Source organism: Myotis lucifugus, unplaced genomic scaffold (assembly GCF_000147115.1).
Source record: "Myotis lucifugus unplaced genomic scaffold, Myoluc2.0 scaffold_2, whole genome shotgun sequence".
NCBI classification, from domain to species: Eukaryota; Metazoa; Chordata; class Mammalia; order Chiroptera; family Vespertilionidae; genus Myotis; species Myotis lucifugus.
Window position 1 is genome coordinate 28,840,068 of NW_005871050.1, and position 21,418 is coordinate 28,861,485.

Here is a 21,418-nt window from a genome sequence, read left to right on the forward strand (position 1 = left end):
TTGGTTGCTGCTGGGTGGGGATTTTGGTTCAGTTTGTCACTGTACTGAGATGACAGTAGCCTGGTAGGAAAATTGAACATTGCCTGCCTCTGCTGGGCATGGAATTGGTAATTATCTCTCCAACCTACCCTGGTGACACTTGCCCCAGCAGAGAAATCAGAACATAGTCTGGTTCCACTCATCAGAGGATCAAAGATCGGCTACCTGCTCAGCCTTTTTGATATCATCTGGTAAGGGAATGGAAATGTTGCTTGGTTTTCTGCCTAGTGAAGGATGGAAGACCAGGTGCCTACTCAGTTTTGAAAATACTGTTTAGACCTGGAATGGATCACCTTGAGTGAGTCCTATCTCTTTAGCTACACCGATGCAGAATGGATGTATCATCATGCTGAGCTGAGGTGGAAGGACTTTAGCCATTTTTAATGAGATTTAGTAGATTTTTGGAATAAATATGTATTTACTGTATTTCCTTAGGATAATTTCCATACACTTTGTTTTTGTTTAAATATATTTTATTGAATTTTTTACAGAGAGGAAGGGAGAGAGATAGAGAGTTAGAAACATCGATGAGAGAGAAACATAGATCAGCTGCCTCCTGCATGCCTCCTACTGGGGATGTGCCCACAACCAAGGTACATGCCCTTGACCGGAATCGAACCTGGGACCCTTCAGTCCACAGGCCGACGCTCTCTCCACTGAGCCAAACCAGTTAGGGCAATTTCCATACACTTTGAATAGTTGTTTTTAAAATAACTTTTACCAGTTATGGTTTTTTGGGGAGAGCAGGTCTGAGAAATTTCTCATGTACTATTTTCTTCACTAAGTCCTCTATGTTATCCATTTAAGATCATTCTTTTTAAAAGTATGATCATACTACATTCTTTTTTTTTAGTCCGATCATAACTCCTGTGATGACATATCATCAGCTGGACGATCTGATAAATAAATGGAACCTTGAATTAGAGGATCAAGAGAAGCACTCTCTTCATCAGACCACCCAGGTCAATGCGTGGGAACATACATTGAGAATGGTGAAAAGGTTAGAAGATATTCTCATTAATCTACCTGCATTAGACAAGTATTTTCAGATGAACACAAGAGAATAGACCTGTGTTTAGTGGTTCATTTTCTATTCCAATATGTTATCAGCTTAAAAATATTTTTCTTAGATAGTAAGTGCCCTGAATTAGGAACACTTTCATATTTGAAGCATATAAAGAAAATTAATACGGCTTTAAAATTACAATATAAATTCAAATACTTACATTATTGTATTCTTATTTTCCTTTATAGATTACTGTTTCACATGGAGAAGTGGAAAAAGTAAAATTGGATAGAAAAAGGTAGAATCTTACATTCCCTAGGTTGACAGGTTAAAGATCTATCTTTTTAGTGTTTTATCCTAATTGTAGTTGATTACAACATACTTTGTCACTCCCAAATTCCTTTCACCAGCCCTTCTGTTGACTAATTTTTTTCCAGGCTAAAAAATGAATCGGATTTTCTCCTGTCGCAGCAGAAGGAAATAGAAGATCCCTGGATCCCTTTAGAGGAGTCTTTGAAGGACCAGAGTAGTTCTGTTTATCAGAAGTATGAAGACGAGGAGCATGAGAGGATGTAAGTAACTGAGTAAAGATAGGGAATGGGGCAGAACTCAGCTACTTAAAAAGAGAAAAATAATTGAAAGGTCAGGAATAAAAATTGGTAGGACAACTTCTTGTGGTTGCCATTTATCAGCTTATTTGACTATTTTGTTGTTGTTGTTATTGACTGTTTAGGATTCTTGAAAATAAATTAATCATTCTGACAATTTTGTTTTACAGCATTTTATAGACTTACTCATTTCAAGCTTGGTGCATGCTCTCCCTCCTGGAAGCATGCCTGTGTCTTTTCCTTCCCTCTCCTCTTCCTACACAGGCATGCATCTCCTAAATGCTAAAGAACCCCCCACGAGACTTGCAATCAGGGGAGCAATGGGCAGCAGCAGCTTGTGCTGGGCTAACCCCCTGAACCTATCTCCAAGGCCCCCTTTTCTCTGACTTGCCAGTGAGCCAAAGCCCTGCCTAGTCTCTCTCCTGTTGCTTCTTCTATCCTAAGCCCTTCCTTGTTTCACTGTTCCCAACTTTAATAAACATATTCTCAAAATTTAAAAATTTCAAGCTTATATGTGATCACTGTAAAGTTTTTATATTTGTCAACTTTGTTCTTAAATTTTATGGCTGTGTTGTCATAGTATTGTAGGATATTTATGATCTGCTATTTATATTGACTTCCTTTTTTTACTTTTTAATTGAATTTATTGGGGTGATGTTGGTTAATAAAATTATATGTTTCAGGTGTATAATTCTATAATAAATCATCTGTATATTGTATTGTCTGTGCACCCCCTCCTTCCATCACCATTTATCCCCCACCCCTTTTCCGCCCCCACCCCCTTTCCTCTGGTTATCTATATTGACTCTTAAAACTAATGTTCATGCAATTACTTCAGTGATAAAGTATTTGCTATTTTAAAGGCAATTTGTTAATCTGGGGGCAAACTGCATAACTTTAAAAATTGAATGGTTTTGTCAATGTCTTAGGCTGAATATATTTTATTTGTCTTGGGCTGGATATATTTCATTTGTGTGCAGTGCAGGCTATGCCTTCGATTGGTATATTTCCAATGTTCCCACAGTAACTTATCCCTCTAGAACTGAGAGAAAATTAAGCCAAATTATATAGTGTTCTTAGGAGAATTTGTATGAATGTTCTATGTAAACTAGATTGAGATTAAATTGGACTTATTTTATCAATGGCTTATTAGTGAGGTAAGACTAAGCTTATTTTTAAGAGTTTTAAATTAACATTTTTGTAGGTTCGTTAAATGTGCAGCTAATCTGTATGGACCCTTATTCTGTTTCTGCTTTTGTATTTCAGTTTTTGTGAATCTTTTGTTGGCGTGTGATTCTACCCATTCTGTCATTTTTTCTTTGAAACATATAGAGTTATATTTTTGGCCAAGAGATCCTAACTGTAGTTTGAAGAAATAATTGAAACATTAGTGGTTTTGTTTTCCAATTGCTTTTATGTAGTTAGATTTATAATTTGATAGAGTCTGTACTAGAATCTTCAACAATCTAGACAACCAATTAAATATAAGTACTTTGGGACAGAAAGACAGTACATAGTTATCAATAAATCTAATTGATTTTTTAATCTTTATAAACATTAAGGTTGAAAAACCCTCTGGTCACTTTCATTCTCAAACATGTTGACTAAGTTGTGTGTGTGTGTGTGTGTGTGTGTGTGTGTGTGTGTAAATAGTTTGGATGGAAATCTTAAAAATAGTCAACTAATTAATTTTTTGTGAACTTAGCAAATTTATCTTCCTTTGATTATTGTATTATTTCTCAAAACATCTTTTGTTGGATGATGGAGCATCCTATATAATAAAAGGGTAATATGCAAATGGACCCTAAAGGCAGAACTACCAGGAACCGACTGGTTGCTATGAGATGCACTGACCACCAGGGGGCAGATGCTCAATGCAGGAGCTGCCCCCTGGTGGTCAGTGCGCTTCCACATGGGGAGCTCTGCTCAGCCACAAGCCGGGCTGATGGCTGTGAGTACAGCTCCGGTGGCGGGAGCCTCTCCCGTCTTGGTGGCAGTGCTAAGATGTCCGATTGCAGCTTAGGTCCGCTCCTCATGCTGTCATTCAGACATTCCTCAAGGGCTCCTGGGCTGCCAGAGGGATGTCTGACTGCCAGCTTAAGCCTGATCCCCCAGGGAGTGGGCCTAAGCCAGCAGGTTGACATCCCCTGAGGGGTCCCCAACTGCGAGAGGGCACAGGCTAGGCTGAGGGACCACCCCACCCCCCACCGCCCAGTGCATGAATTTTCATGCACCAGGCCTCTAGTATTTATATAAGATTTTACTTTGAAAATTTATGTATTCAAAGTCATTGAAGTCATGTCTGCACTTACTGAATACTACTAAACTCTGAATAACTCTTAATATGTCCTATGGGTTTATTTTGTCACCCAAAAGAATTCCTTTGTTTCAGGGCTATTTTGCTTCAGAACATTAGCAAGAGGGTGAATATGTGACTGTAAAAATGGCAAGGTGGGTAAAAGCCTTCACCTATGGAGTCTTTTTAGAATACTAGAGACCGGTGCACGAGATTCGTGCACTCAGGGGGTGGGGGGTCCCTCAGCCCCGTCTGTGTCCTCTTGCAGTCCAGGAGCCCTCAGGGGATGTCCGACCAACTGAGGGAGCGGGCCTAGGCTGGCAGTTGGACATTCTTAGGGCTGCCGTGGAGGCGGGAGAGGCTCTTGCCACCGCCGCTGTGCTCGCTACCCGTGAGCCCAGCTTCTGACTGAACGGCGCTCCCCCTGTGGGAGTACACTGACCACCAGAGAGCAGCTCCTGCATTGAACGTCTGCCCCCTGGTGGTCAGTGCGCATCATAGCGACTGGTAGTTCTGCTGTTTGGTCGATTTGCATATTAGCTTTTTATTATATAGGATGGTAATAATAAGGTCATGAATACTGCATTCATAAAAATGTGCCATTAGTCATAACTGAGGCCCACTGAGAAGGTAGGGAAATTGGGGCAAGTCCAGTTGGCAGTATCATTGTTGTATGTTAGTAATGATACATAAGTGGAGAAAAAATTTGTTGCTTGTTAATCCCTTTACTTTACTTGCTTTTTTAGTTACAAATTAGCAGAAAATATAGATGTTCAGTTGAAACAAATGGCACAGGATCTCAAAAACATTATTGAACACCTGAATATATTTGAAAAACCTGCTGACACTATTGACTTGGTGTGTTAACTGCTTTATCTACTTAGACAACCAAGATTTAGTATGAAATTAGCATTCTATGGTTCCTTTAGCTAGTCACCTTCTCCTGTCCTCTCTAGTTCTCCTTATCTGCCTCTAGAGATATGAAGCTCTTGGTTATAGTTAATGGGACAGGAAATATTTAAGGGCAGATAAGGTTGAGAGTTCTTTGTGATTATCCCAGGAGAGTAAAAAAATGACTTACCTCCCTAAATTTTCAGGGTTTTCTTCCTGTTCTTCACATAACTAACTCTGTCCCTGTACTTATTTTCCTGTTCACTTACTCATTAGCTAATTCATTCTTTCTTTTATATATTTATCTACATATTCATATAAATGTGAGAATAGATGTTTGAATCTGTTAAATCTATCCAAGTAAACTTATAATTAGGTTATATCTTTAAAGTTTCATAAGTAAACTATGTGAAACTTAAAATATGTTTTTTCCATAGAAACTTTGTTAAATATGGTCATTAGGTTTCCACCAGTCTCTACTTAACTCATAATATAAATGCATTATAGCCTGGAAAAATACAGTCAAAGCTCCATTTAAATAGTTGAGAAGTTTTGAATTAATTTGGCAGTAAAAAATGATTATTTCCCCTTTATCTATACTCTACATAAAGAGTTTATTTCCTCTACCTTTCTCTGTTGTCTTAGCAGCTAAATGGAGTCCTTCTTTTAACTCGATGCCACCCCATGGCAGTAATGGTAAGAGGAATCACCCATTGTGAGAGCTCCCATTGTACTTTCTATCAGTTGATTATAATTAGAGTGAAGCCAGGATTTGGGTAGATGAGGATGAATGACATAATACATGTGTAGTAATTATTTCTTTAGTAAGCTCTTTGTCCAATTATATACAGACACTTCTTTATCTACAAACATATTACTAGCTTTTTTAATTATGAAGAGATAGCATGGTGTATTGAAAAAGCACAAGAATTTCATTTAAGTCACTTAATCTCTCTAGGTCTTAGGTCCTTCTTTTGCAAAATGTCAAGGGTGGACAAAATAATCTTATAGTAAAAATTATGCCATTCTTTACTTTAGTTGAATCTAAAGTTGAACAATGGCAAATAAAAATTAGTCTGGTATTATCCATACTACCATCTCCCTGAGTCCACGCAGATGATCAAGAGTTGACATAACATAGTTTTTCTTTTTAATGAAATATTAGATCACTATTGTGATTCCAAAATTCAGAATTGTTCTGCTGTAATAGAATTTTAATACACAGATAAGTATATGCAGATTTAGGCATGAAATAGAGCTGATACATAGTCTCTGTGTTAAATTAATGTGTTCTAACAGATTAAGTAAAAGGAAACTGCAATCCTATCCTTATCCTTTTTCTCTACTTAGCCTTGGATTAGTTTAGTTTAGTTTAGTTTAGTATAGTTTAGTATAGTTTAGTTTAGTAGTGGGGAGTAAATGGTTTGAGTCTTTTGTTTTTCCTAGCCATGGAGATTGAGATATTTACAATGAGAGAATTAAAGGATAATTGCTGCTTGATAACAGGACAAAAGAAGTGAAAAATTAGCAATAATTCATCTCTTTTCTCAGCATAAATTTTTAGACAGTAAGCAGAGAACACATTTGTTGAGCAATAATATTTTGTAAATAATTTATTCTGACCAGATCAACCTATGGGCCATACACTAGGGTAGAAAAATAGCAACTTAAATCACAGTGATGAGATTTACCTCTTGATTTTGACTTTTCTTAGGGGGAGATGGGAGAGACCTCCTAATAGCTAAAATGTTTATTAAGCAAGTCCATATTATGGTGTACGATACTTGGTCACATTCACTTACAAAAACTCATTGTTCCTATTACAAATTATATTTGTTTGTTATACTAGAATACTCTAATTTGCTGTTGTCATTACATATACTGGTCTTTTAAGTGTGGAAACATTTTCATTTCCTCCTATTTTTAATATTATCCTGGACTTTGCTAGAAAATTCATCAAAAGTATTCTAAATTTTTTATTTTTTTAATATATTTTTATTGATTTCAGAGAGGAAGGGAGAGGGAGAGAGAGATAGAAACGTCAATGATTAGAGAGAATCACTGACTGGCTGCCTCCTGCACGCCCCACACTGGGGATTGAGCCCGCAACCCGGGCATGTGTCCTTTGCTGGAATCGAACCTGGGACCCTTCAGTCCGCAGGCCGACGCTCTATCCATTGAGCCAAACCAGCTGGGGCTAAACTTTTTTAAATGTTTAGTATTTTTATTACAAAGTTAATATACATACTTGTTTAATGTATTAAGCTTAAAAAATATGGAAATCTGTAAAGAAAATTAAATCATCTGTAATATATTGGTTTATTTCTTTCAAGTCTTTTTACTATGCTGATTAAAAAAATACTTTTGTTTTGAACAGCTTTGGAAACATACCTATATAAAATTTTGTATTCTGCCTTCATTTAATATTCTTTCATGGTGTTTTCCCAAAATTATAACCATTCTTTGAAAACATTTTTTTTATTTTATAGTTGTTTCAGGTGTACAGTATAGTGGCCATCCAATTATATAATTTACGCAGTGATCCCCCTGATAATTCTAGTACCCATGTGGCACCATACATAGTTATTACAATATTATTGACTATATTCCCTATGCTGTGCTTTATACTCCGGTGGCTATTTTGTAACTTCTTATTCCCTTCACCTTTTTATCCATACCCCCACCCTCCTTCCATCTGACAACCCTCAGTTTGTTCACTGTAGCTATGAGTCTGTTTCTGTTTTGGAAAACATGTTTTTAAAAAAAGTTTTAATGTATTTTTTATTGATTTCAGAGAGAGGAAAGGAGTGGGAGAGAGAGATAGAAACATCAATGATGAGAATCATCAATCAGCTCCCTCCTACATGTCACCTCCCGGGGACCAAGCCCACAGCCTGGGCATGCGCCCTGAAGGGGAATTGAACTGTGACCTCCTGGTTCATGGGTCGACATTCAGCCACTGAGCCTCACAGGCCAGGAGGAACACATGGTTTTAATGACTCTATAATTTTGATCAGAGGTAACTTTATCATAATATAATCATTTTTTTATTGATAGAGATACTGTTTCCAGTTTTTTGTCATTATAAAATTGCCCTGCAATGATCAGTTATGTTTAGATTTGATAATTTTCTCTGGATAGATTCCTAGAAGTAGAACATACTGAGTTAAAAAGTATGAATATTTTAGCCCATCCAGTGTGACTCAGTGGTCGAGCATCAACCCATGAACCAGAAAGTCATGATTTGATTCCAGGTCAGTGCACATGACCCAGTTGCAGGTTCAATCCCTGGTAGGGGGCGTGCAGGAGGTAACCAACTAATGTTTCACATCAATGTTGATGTTTCTATCTCTCTATCCCTCTCCCTTCCTCTCTCTAAAATCAATAAGAAAATATATTTTTTTAAAAGTATGAATATTTTAAGATGATATATATTGTAAAATTTTACATTTTGAAGGGTTGGATCAAATTATATTTCTAATGGTTGTATATGAATGTACCTATTTTCCCCACACACACTTGACAATTGAATATTACCATTTATTTAAAATTGCTGATTTAGAAATCATGCCATTTGTGATAACATATGCTAAATGAAATAAGTCAGACAGAGAAAGACAGACACTGTATGATCTTGCTTATATGTAGAATTTGAAAACAAAACAAAACAAGCTAATACAGAGAACAGATTGGTTGTCAGAGGGGGGGAAGGGCAAAATGGGTGAAGGGGTATACAAAAGGTACAAACTTCTAGTTATAAAATAATTAAGTCATGGGTATGTAATATACAGCACAATGACTATATTAATAATACTATATTTCATATTTGAAAATTGCTAAGATTGCAGAACTTATACAAAAAAATTTTTTTGTAACTATGTATGGTGACAGATGTTAACTAGACTTATTGTGGTGATTATTTCACAATATATACAGATATAGAATATGTTGCATACCTGAATCTCATACAATGTTATATCTGAGTTATACCTCAATAAAAATGCTGATATGGATGAATAAAGGCAATAGTTTAAATTTTTTAATGAATTTCTTATCTTCTGAAATGTCTCTTAATGTTCTTTACTTATGTTTGTACTGTAGTAGTAAGTTTCTTATTGAATTCTAAGAATCAATCAGATTTGTGATATTTGCAAAGTAATTAGATTAATATATAGATGTAATGAACATTACAAATATGAAATAGCAAAAGAAGCTGTTAATGTTTAATCATTCTCAGTCCATTTCTTATCAGAAGAAATTAAAGTCACTTTCTAGTTTCAAAATTTTGTTTACTTTTTGTTTACCATATCAGAAATTATAATCTAAATATCTTGTGTTTGTTTTTAGCTCGAACAGATCAGCAGAATTCTGAATGCTCATATGGACTCTCTAGAGCGGATTAGTCAGAATCCAGGTGGGAGTTTATTTGATTACCACGCTATGTGTATTGCAAATAGAAAATGTGATACAAGTTATGTTTTGTGTACCATAAACATACTCAAATAACAATTCACTTATAAGGGTATTGCTCAACTCATGGTATGTCTACATTAGTTCTAAAGAACTATAATTGCTTATTTTTATAAAATGAGACAGAATGATAAGGTAGGAACTAATGAAAATAGGGGATGTATAGAAATGTGGTGGGAGAGAGAGGGATAGAAGTAGGACTTCTCTGCGTATACTTTTTTACTACAGTTTTGACATTTGGGCTATATAAAAGTTTAAATGCTCAAACATTATAATTAAGCAAAAAATAATGGGAAGAAAAACAAATGTTAAAAATGGATACCAACTGAAACCAAACAAAAATGTATAACTAATTTATAACATGCAGTTCAGATAAATTTTGAACATAGTGTCCCTAATGGTGCATCCTTACTAGGATGTAATCTTAAGGATAAAAAGAACTGCAAAGAAATCTTAAATGTACTTAATAGGTTTATTGTAGGTTTCAGAATTATAACATATACATACATTGTAATATTAGTATTATTTTATATATTTTAGGATAAAGCAAATGCATAAGTATATCAGTGATAATAGAAACCAAGATTTTCATTTAAAAATAAAAGCTATATAAAATATTTTCCTTTTATATTTGTATTTTAAATTTTTATTGCAGTATGAATTCCTATTCCCTTGTTCTGTACATGGAAAAGACCAAGAAGCAATGACAGATACCCTGGTAGCCATGAGTATATGCAGCACCTGGATCTTGGTTTCTAAATGCCATTCCCATTAAAAGGAATTAAGGCTTCTTGGGGAAATATTTGATTTCAGGTCTCAGAAATATTTGATCCCAGAAAACAAAGATTATTCAAAGACTAAAGAGGTTATGTCAAGACCCAAGATTGTGTTGAGGGGCAATGCTAAAATGTAATTCGTGCTGTAAAGAAACATTATAGTGATTTTTTTCCCTTGGCTGGGATCCTCTTTGTCTTAATGAAATCTCAAGGCTCTCAAGCAGTGTTTTCTTAATAATAAAATTAAGATTGCTAGCTCTGCAAAGAGCTTATTTTCTATAAATTAAAAAAACTGTATCCCAGAGAGGTTAAATGACTTTTCTAAGAACACACAACTAATTAGTGGCAGAGCTAGGATGAGAATCAAAATTTCCTAATTACTAGAACAGCATTCTTTCTACTAGTATGTTCTTAAAATAATTCTATTGTGGGCATCACTGGATATAAAAATTTTAATCATGTACCTAACAGTAGAGGATGAGGGTATGGTAATGGTAGTGCATTGGGTGGGATATAAGTTCTAGGTTCTCAGTCAACACAGGGTAAAAAGAATAAGACAGAGTAATTACTGAGAGTTACTTTTATGCTAAAAATTCAATTGCGTTGGAGAGGCAGAGAGATCTCTTATAGAGTCTCAACTGAGACATGTAGGCCATGCTTAAGAATGGGGAAAGGCCTGGTTATTCTTGATACTGTGGCCTCATTTTTGCTGTTCTCACACAGGGAACCTTTCCCTTTCATATCGGGAAATGACATGAGCAAGTAATGGAGAATGGCAGGGTTTAATTATGCTGTTTAAGAATGGTATGTGTTTTTTTGGGGGGTTGGTGGTTGTTTATTTTGCTTTTTAACAGTTAATGGGATCAAGTCTGCTGAAATGCTATAGGCTGAGAAGTGTTAAGGTTAAATTTCTCAATCAGTCAATTTATTTACATCCAAATAATAGTTAGAGAAAGGTTGATACATGTATTACTTTAACAATAGAAATATTTTTTACTAAAGAGAAATCTCTAACTTGTATATGTTTTTAAAAGATTTTAAAGTTGAAATCTGTTTTTTTTTTTAATCCTCACCCAAGAATATTTTTCCATTGATATTTAGAGAGAGTGGAAGAGAGAGGGAAAGACAGAGAGAAACATCTATGTGAGAGAACACATGGATTGGTTGCCTCCTTCACACGCCCTGACCAGGTCCTGGGCCGGGGATTGAGCCTGCAACCAAGGTACTTGCCCTTGACCGAAATCGAACCTGGGACCCTTCAGTTGGCAGGCTGATGCTCTATCCACTGAGCCAAACCGGCTAGGGCTTGAAATCTGTATTTTAAAAGGTTTCTGAGTAATGTTTTTATGATTTAATATATTTGACATTCATACAGTTTATAAAACATAACAACTGTTATGCCAATAGGATCATGCATTTAACTAAAAAAATCAATTTGTCTTTAAAAGTGACTTGGAAATCATACATTATACTTTAAATGTTAAAATATTACTGTCCAATCAACTTCTCAATATCCATGAGTAAGTTATAGAGAAGCAGGTCCCTTTCTTCCTCTAACCCAGCGGTTCTCAACCTGTGGGTCGCGACCCCTTTGGCGGTCAAACAACCCTTTCACAGGGGTCGCCTAAGACCATCCTGCATATCAGATATTTACATTACAATTCATAACAGTAGCAACATTACAGTTATGAAGTAGCAACGAAAATGATTTTATGGTTGGGTCACAACATGAGGAACTGTATTTAAAGAACCAAAAGGTTGAGAACCACTGCATAGAACTGACTGTGATGGGACTGATCTAGAAAGGGATCAGATGAGTATTAAATTAGGAAGTATCTGAACATGTGCCAGTATTGACCAGTTTTCAAATTTGATATTTATCCATTGTTTAACATTGTGTATGCTCCTTTTTCTCCTGATTAGTATGGACAATTGAGAATTAATAGTAATTCTAGTCAAATACCAGTTCCCTCTCGTCTTTCTCTTTGTAAAAATTTGAAGCATTATTCCAGATTGGTTTGATGGCAGTGCTGCAGTCACATATCTGTCTTATGAGTTGGCAGTCACTGAACTGCAGCAACTCCAGCTCTTCTGGGACCACTTATGATAGAGTTGGCAATCGATTTAAGCCAATTTTGTTACTCATTTTAAATATATGGAACTACTTCTTTTAGAGGGGAAGGAGAGGGTGAAAGATAAGCATTTTTTTGTTTTTTTTTTTCATATTTACCAAGCATCACAATAAAGTGATGGGCAGTAGAAAATCTTATACTTGCCATTATTTGAAAGATCCTTTAGTATTTTTATGGCATTTTCCTTCTTTCATGAAGTGTCCCAAAGCTTCACAACTAAAGTATATTTCATCCATGATCATTGCAGTCTTTAATGGGTTAGAACCCCATAATTATTTAATAGCTGCTCACTACATTTCAACTGCTATTCAGGGCAGAAAAGTATCCTTAGAGTAACTAAAATGCCATAAGGAATTTTGTGGTATTTACAAAATATAGTTTCATTAGTACTGGTCTATGAACACATTATTATTAATACTATTTGATGTAGGACATTCTTAGTCATCCAGTGTGATCTAACTAACTCTTGGATAAAATGTCTTCAGGACTGGTTTAGAGAAACAACTTTTCATGTATGTCGTAATCATACTTCATTTTTACCCAATGTCGTCAGTATTTGTTGTTTAAGGTAATGATTTTAAATTCGATTTTTCAGGATTGGGTATTTTTAATTTTCTTTTTAATTGAGGCACATTTCACATATAACATTATATTAGTTTCAGGTATACAACACAATCATTGAATATTTGCATACATTGCCAAATGGTCACCACAATAAGTCTGGTTGACATCTGTCACCTTATACAGCTACAAATTTTTTCTTGTGATGAGAACTTTTAAGTTCTACTCTCTTAGCTATTTTTAACACACATTACAGTATTATCCTATACAGACAGTCCTCAGGTTATGTTGGACTCGACATACGTCATTTCATGGTTGCATTGCAATCTCCCATTTATTTATAAAAAAAAAAAAAGTTCTGTCATTTCAACGTATGTACATATGTGCTTTATGTTTTTTATTATTTATTTACCACAAGTAAAGGTCAGGAATTGTTATCTTTCTTTTAAATTATTTTTTTACTATTTCACTTCATTACTGCTGTGTATGTGCTCCATGTGAATGACATAGGTGCTTATGTAGGTGGATTCTGACTTATGGCGAAAATCGTGTTATGTTGCGCCGTAGGAACGGATCTCCAACGTAACCCAACGATCTACTGTATAATAAAAGGCTAATATGCAAATCGACTGAACAGCTGAACGACCAGTGGCTATGTGCACACTGACCACCAGGGGGCAGACTATCAACACAGGAGCTGCCCCCTGATAATCAGTGCGCTCCCACAGGGGGAGTGCTGAGCAGCCAGAAGCCAGACTCATAGCTGGCGAGCGCAGCGGCAGTGGCGGGACCCTCTCTCACCTCCGTGGCAGTGCTAAGGATGTCCGACTGACGGCTTAGGGAGCAGGCCTAAGCCATCAGTCTGACATCCCCCAAGGGCTCCCAGACTGATATAGGGCACAGGCCAGGCTGAGGGACCCCCCCAAGTGCACGAATTTCATGCATTGGGCCTTTAGTTAACTATAGTCTCCATGCTGTATTTTATTTAAGTAGCTGTGGCCCAGATAAGAAATGCTTTAAAGCATTTTATTGATTACACTAGTGACCCAGTGCACGGATTCGTGCACATTAAAAGGAAATTAATTAGAAGGTGGCCAGCGGGGAGGGACTTGGAGAGACAGGCTGGATACGCCCTGGAGCCAACCTCCGCTGTCCCTCCCTGGCCAGCTGCACCTGGGGTGGTGCTGTGGCTCGAAGGGCATCCGCAGAGTGAGCAGGGTCCCTCTGGCAGATGGGGTCCCTCGGCCTGGATTGCGGGGATTGGGCTGAAACCAGCTCTCTGACATCCCCTGAGGGGTCCTGGAGTGCAAGAGGCCACTCTGCAAAGTTGCTTTCGTACAGGGTGTGGAACGCAAACTCAGGTGTGCAGTAAACCAGATTTGGGTCTGACAGTACCCCAGAAACAACATAACCCATGGCCAAAGATGGAATTGCGTGGCCCTGTGAGGAATTCGGCTCCCTCCTCTCTGGTTTTGGGGTGCGTCACCCAAGAACTGCTGCTGCCAAGGCACTCCTACATTGAGCGTCTGCCCCCTGGTGGTCAGTGCGCATCCTAGCTACCAGTCGGATGGACACTTGGCATATTAACCTTTTATATATAGAGAGACTTTCAGCCTTCTCATATCTGAAGAATATCTAATACTAAGATATCAAAAGATGGCTTTGAATTCCAATTAAAGTCCTTTCTTCCTCTTTCATCTTCTAGAATAGAATCTGATTTACTGATTGAGGTGGTTTCTTTTACCTCCCCTTTTTAGTTTCTTATTTTATTTATTTATTTATTACTAGAGGCCCAGTACATGAATTCGTGCACGGGTGGGATCTGGCCAGCCCGCCCCAATCAGGCCAGGCTGGTTGTGTGTGTGTGTGGGTGGGGGGGGGGGGGATGTGAGAGGTTGCCGGCCTGCCCTGCCCCCAATCGGGGTGGAAGGGCCAATAGGGGATGGGGCCAGCTGGAGAGAGGGGCTGCAGGTGGTTGGTGGGCTAGCCCCGCCCTCTGTTCAAACTCCTGGTCGAACTCCCAGTTGAGGGGACAATTTGCATATTAGCCTTTTATTATATAGGATTTAAATTTATCTTTATTGTTGTATTACATATGTCTCCCTTTTTTCCCATTGACCCCTTCTAGCCCACCCCATCCACCACCCAAGGCCTTTACCACACTATTGACTGTGTCCATGGGTTATGCATATCTATCTATATAATAGAGGAATATGCAAATTAGCCCAGATGCCATAACATCACGACTGGACAGCAGGGACCTGAGGCTGCATGGCACCTGGCTGGGGTGAGGGACCTCAGGCCATGCCCCCCACCCCAGCACCGGGCCAGGGTACTTCAGGCAATGCCCCCCGCCCAGCGGGGCTTGATGGGGGGACCTCAGGCTGTGCCCCCCACCCTGGTGCCAGGCTGGGAGACCTCATGCCACACCCCCTACCCCATCGCCAGGCTGGGGGACCTCAGGCCACGCCCCCCACCAGGTGGGGCTTGATGGGTACCTCAGGCCACACCCCCTCCCTGGTGCTGGGCTGGGGGACCTGAGGCTGCACCCCCCACCCAGCGGGGCTTGACAGGGACCTATAACTGCACCCCCCACCTAGTGCCAGGCTGGGGGATCTGAGGCTGTGCCCCCCGCCCAGAAGGGCTTGATGGGGGTGGGGCCAGCCGGGTCTGGGTCTCCTGCGTTTTTGAAGCGTGTGTGGGTGGTGGATGGGGACTTGACTCTAGGTCCCATTGCACGCCCCAGACTCTGACAGGAGGAGATTTTCATATACATTTTACTAATTTTCTTTCATCTTTGATACTTCTATTATAGAGAACAGGCAAATAGCAATATTAAAATATTTCCTCTAATTAATTCCCTTTTAATGTGCACAAATTTTGTGCACCGGGCCACTAGTATGCATATAAGTTCTTTGGTTAATTTCTTACCACTCACCCACCCACCCCCACCTTCCCTCTGAGATTCCATAGTCTGTTCCATGCTTCTATGTCTCTGGATCTATTTTGTTCATCAATTCATTTTGTTCATTAGATTCCACTTATGAGTGAGATCATGTGATACTTGTCTTTCTCTAACTGGCTTGTTTCGCTTAGCATAATATTCTCCATGTCCTTCCATGTTATCGCAAAGGATAAGACATCCTTCTTTTTCACTGCTGCATAGTAATCCATGGTGTAAATATATCACAGCTATTTTATCTGCTCATCTACTGGTGGATACTTGGGCTGTTTCCAGATCTTAGCTATTGTAAATTGCGCTGCTATGAACATAGGGGTGCATACATTCTTTCTGATTGGTGTTTCCAGTCACTTAGGATATATTTCTAGAAGTGGGATCACTGGGTTAAATGGCAGTTTCATATCTAATTTTTTGAGGAAACTCCATACTGTTTTCCATAGTGGCTGCACCAGTCTGCCTTCCTACCAACAGTGTACTAGGGTTCCCTTTTGTCCACATCCTTGCCAGTGCTTGTCATTTCTTGATTTGTTGATGGTAGCCATTCTGACAACTGTGATGTGATACCTCATTGTCATTTTAATTTGCATCTCTCTGATGATCAGTGACGAGCATTTTTTCATATATCTCTTGGCCATTTGTATGTTTGCTTGGAGAAGTATCTATTTAGGTCCTTTGCCCAGTTTTAATTGGATTGTTTGTCTTCCTTTTGTTAAGTTGTATGAGTTCCCTATGTATTTTGAAGATTAAACCTTTATCAGGTATATCATTGGAAAATATGTTCTCCCATGCAATGGGCTCCCTTTTCATTTTGTTGATGTTTTGATGTTTTCTTTTGCTGTGAAGCAGCCTTTTCTTTTGATGTAAACCCATTTGTTTATTTTCTCCTTAGTTTCTCTTTCCCTAGGAGATGTATCAGCAAACATATTGTTTCAAGAGATGTCTGAGATTTTGCTGCCTATAGTTTCTTCTAGGATTTTTATGGTTTCACGACTTACAGTTAATTATTTTAGCTATTTTGAGTTTATCCTTGTGTATGGTATAAGTCGATGGTCTAGTTCAGCCGTGGGCAAACTACGGCCCGCGGGCCGGATCCGGCCCATTTGAAATGAATAAAACTAAAAAAAAAAAGACCGTACCCTTTTATGTAATGATGTTTACTTTGAATTTATATTAGTTCACACAAACACTCCATCCATGCTTTTGTTCCGGCCCTCCGGTCCAGTTTAAGAACCCATTGTGGCCCTCGAGTCAAAAAGTTTGCCCACCCCTGGTCTAGTTTCACTTTTTTGCACGTACCTGTCCAATTTTCCCAACAACATTTATTAATGAGATTGTCTTTACTCCATTGTATGCTCTTGCCTCCTTTGTCAAATATTGATTGAGCATAATGCATTGGGTCGATTTCTGGGTTCTTCTGTTCCATTAATCTATATGCCTATTTTTGTGCCAGTACCAGGCTGTTCTGATTACAGTGGCTTTGTAGTATAACTTGATATCTGATTTTGTGATTCTCCCCAACTTTGTTTTTCTTTCTCAAGATTGCTGTGGCTATTTTGGGTCATTTTTGGTTCCATATGAATTTTTGGAGTACTTGTTCTAGATCTGTGAAATATGCTGTTGGTATTTTAATAAGGATTGCATTGAATCTGTAGATTGCTTTGGGTAGTATAGACATTTCAATGATGTTAATTCCAGTAATCCATGAACACGGTGTAATCTTCCACTTGTTTATATCTTCCTCTATCTTATTTTTCTCAACTTCCTGTAGTTTTCCAAGTACAGGTTTTTTACCTCCTTGGTTAAGGTTATTCCTAAATATCTTAATTTTTTATTGCAATGGTAAATGGGATTGATTTTTTGTTTCTCTTTCTGAGAGTCCATTATCGGTGTAATGTCAATGATTTCTGCATGTTAATTTTGTATCCTGCTACATTGCCAAAATCATTTATTAAATCTGGTAGTTTTTGGTGGAGTGTTTTGGGTTTTCTATGTACAGTATCATGTCATCTGCGAATAATGAGAGTTTTACTTTTTCTTTCCAATTTGGATGTCTTTTATTTCTTCTTCTTGTCTGATTGCTGTGGCTAGGACTTCCAGTATTACATTGAATAAGAGCAATGAAAGAGGATATTCCTGTCTTGATCCTGTTCTTAGGGGAAATGGTTTTAGTGTTTGCCCATTGATGTTGCTTGTAGTTTTGTCATATATGTCATATTATTTTGAGGTATGATTTCCTCTATTCCCACTTTGCTGAGTGTTTTTATCAAAAACAAGTGTTGGATTTTTAGAATGCTTTTTCTGCATCTATAAATATGGTCATGTGATTTTTGTCTTTCAATTTGTTTCTGTGATGTATCACATTTATTGATTTGTGAATATTATACCAGCCTTGCATCCCTGGAATAAATCCCACTTGGTCATAGTGTATGATCTTTTTAATGTATTGCTGGATCCAATTTGCTGATAATTTGTTGAGAATTTTAGCATCTATGTTCATCAAGGATATTGGCCTATAATTCTCTTTCTTTGTAGTGTATCTGGTTTTGGAATTATTATAATGCTGGCCTCTTGGAAAGAGCTTGGAAGTATTCCTTCCTCTTGGATTTTTTGGAATAGTTTGAGGAGGATAGGTGTTAGTTCTTCTTTGAGTATTTGGTAAAACTCCCCTGAAGCAGTCCGGATCAGAGCTTTTGTTTGCTGGGAATTTTTTTTTATTACTGCTTCAATTTTACCAGTTACTATTGGCCTATTTAGGTTTTCTGATTTTTCCTGATTCAGTTTTGGAAGATTGTATTTTTCTAGGAATTTGTCCATGTCATCCACATTTCCAGCTTGTTGGCATGTCGCTATTCATAATATTTTCTTACAATCCTTTGTATTTCTGTGGTGTCAGTTGTTATTTCACCTCTTTTGTTTCTGATTTTATTTATTTGGGTCCTCTCTCTTTGTTACTTTTTTTTAATGTTTTTATTGATTTCAGAGAGAGGGAAGGAGGGAGAGATAGAAACATCAATGAGAGAGAATTATCAATCGTCCTGCACACCCCCTACTGGGGATCGAGCCCACAACCTGGGCATGTGCCCTGACTGGGAATCCATAGGTTGAAGCTCAACCACTGAGCCATGACGGCCAGGCCCTCCCCTTTTTCTGAAATTCTTTGGGAAACCTTGGTGACATTGGTTGATCAACGAGGTCATCTCTTGTGCTCTGGAGTATAATGTACCACTTCAGACACTTGAGAGGTGAATTTTCTTTATCTGACAGAGATGTGACAATACACAAAGAGTCCCTTTAAAAGTCTCTTAGGCTTAACAGAGACAAGTACTCATTTGCTTCTCACAATTGCAGTTAATTGAAAGGTATCTTATGTCTTTCCATTGTTTAATGAGCTACCTGCTCATCTCTGATCCCCTTTACAAAATAGATTCATTGTCACACCATTGTTCCTTGATTCTGAAAAATTTCTTGTAGGTTAGATTAAGATATCAAAATAAAAAATGATAAAGTCTTCAGCTCATTTTAGGAAAGAGTGAATGATATTTAACATTCTCAGAGCTCCACTTCCCAAACCTCCTTTTCTATATGTAAATCCAGATTTGAAACACATTGAATACATCTGAAAAATTAGATGTTTTACTAATCCTACTTATGTGCATTTTGTGCCCAAATGCATTTATTCAAGCTGGAGGGCCTCTCAGATGAATTATGTGTAACATGACTTAAATCACTCCCAAATATCAGAATTTATATTGTTTTTGAGATATACAGATATTTCTCCAAAGCATTTTTTCCTGTTAGTAACTAAAAACTAAAATGCTGTTTTTGGACCCACTGCTCAATGGCCCCCTCATAGGTAACATGGCTGGGTAGTGTTTCATCAATGAAATCTCCCCAGATAGGATTCAGATAGGCCTACCTTATTTTGAGCATTTAAATATTGGAAGGGACAACAAATAGCATTATGCTCTGGTGCCCATTATTAGCTCAGCATGATACTTTTTATTTTAAATTTTCACAGCATCAATAAATAGGTGCACTGTAAAAGAAAACATACTTTTAGATGGGACTCTGAAGATACTAGTCTTAGTTTTGGCTTTTAGTGCTAATAGAGGAGAGAGTCAAGAAGTCATAGGTGACTCCTAGGTTTATGAGATGGATATTTTGGGTGTTTCCTTTAACCTCTGAAATTTTTTAAAAACTTGAATAATTTACAACTTACAACATGCCCATTATTCAATAAATACTTTAGCTCTGTGCTACTACAATTCCAAGAGCCACGCAATCCACCACAATCACTTAAGAGTCTGCCACACATGCCCTAGCTGGTTTGGATCAGTGGATAAAGCATTGGCCTGCAGATTGAAAGGTCTCAGGTTTGATTCCAGTCAAGGGCACATGCCAGGGTTGCAGATCCCCAGTAGGGGGCGTGCAGGAGGCAGCTGATCAATGATTCTCTCTCATCATTGATGTTTCTCTCTCTCCCTCTCCCTTCCTCTCTGAAATCAATGAAAAATATATATATTTAAAAAAGAGTCTGCCACATAGAATTCTGGAACTTGAAGTCCACAGCCTGTTTATCCACATTTGAGATAGAGGCCTGTCCGCATTTATCATACAGCTAGAGGCCCGTGCGTGAAATTCGTGCAAGAGTAGGCCTTTCTTCCCCCGGCTGCACCGGCTTCCCTCTGGCACCTGGGACCCAGGCTTCCCTCACAGCCCCGGCTTCATCCGGAAGGTCATCCGGAAGGATGTCCAGAAGGATGTCTAGTCTAATTAGCATATTACACTTTTATTATTATAGATATTGCAGTTATATACTTACTTGTTTGTCTCTCTTACTGGAATTTGAGCTTCTTGGTGATAGAGATTATATCTTAGTTATTTCTGTACCTTCAGAACTTAACAATGTCTGGCATGAACTTGAGGACCAATATACTTTAAAAAATGTGTCCCCTGCTATGTACACAGCACACTGTACTCAGTTTTTGATGGAAAAAGAGAAACTTAGCTAATAGAAAGATATACATGAATAGCATTTCATACTATTTAATATTCTACATTTTCTTGGCTGCTAATTTCTTTATTATGATAAACCATAGTTTATTTAACTATTATCTCATTATTAGGTATTGGTTAATTGTTAACTATTGGCTTTCAACTTTTTGCTATTTTAAATTGTGCTGCTGTGAGTATAGCTATGTTTTAGGGTATGAGATGTAGCTATGTTTTAGAGTAAATATATGGTTATTGGGACATAGAAAAAATTTGTAGAAGTTCAAATGCTGAATTAGGAGTAATGTCATTCTTAAAGGCTTTTGATTTATAATTCTGTCAAGTATGTTGTACCAATTTATATTTTCACCACAAATTCATTAGGATATCTTTTTTCTTCTGTACTCTTTCCACTACTACTACTTCTGTAATCATTACTACCACCATTATCATCTTTATCATTCCATGCTAAATTTTATAGGTGAAAATAATTATTCCCTGTTTAATTGAATTCCTCTGGTTACTAATGAAGTTGGGTTTTTAAAAAATGTTTATAAACAATTCATATTTCATTTTCTAAGTTGCCTATTTGTGTCTTTTGTCCGTTTTTTGTCAAGATATTTTTTCTCTTGCTGATCCAATCATTTTTTATCCTAGAAGGAGAATAACAGGTGTGTATACTACA

The 21,418-nt window shown here is 37.6% G+C and overlaps 1 protein-coding gene across 1 annotated transcript in view; it reads left to right on the forward strand.

Moving 5' to 3' along the window:
• NUP62CL (nucleoporin 62 C-terminal like) overlaps positions 1-21,418 on the forward strand; it is a 42,320-nt gene that overhangs the window by 15,582 nt on the left and 5,320 nt on the right. Inside the window, exons 3-6 of the mRNA XM_023756897.1 lie at positions 893-1,031; positions 1,294-1,343; positions 1,483-1,617; positions 9,188-9,254. Coding sequence (XP_023612665.1) covers positions 893-1,031; positions 1,294-1,343; positions 1,483-1,617; positions 9,188-9,212 — 349 coding nt within the window. The 3' untranslated portion in view covers positions 9,213-9,254. The remainder of the gene's footprint in view (positions 1-892; positions 1,032-1,293; positions 1,344-1,482; positions 1,618-9,187; positions 9,255-21,418) is intronic.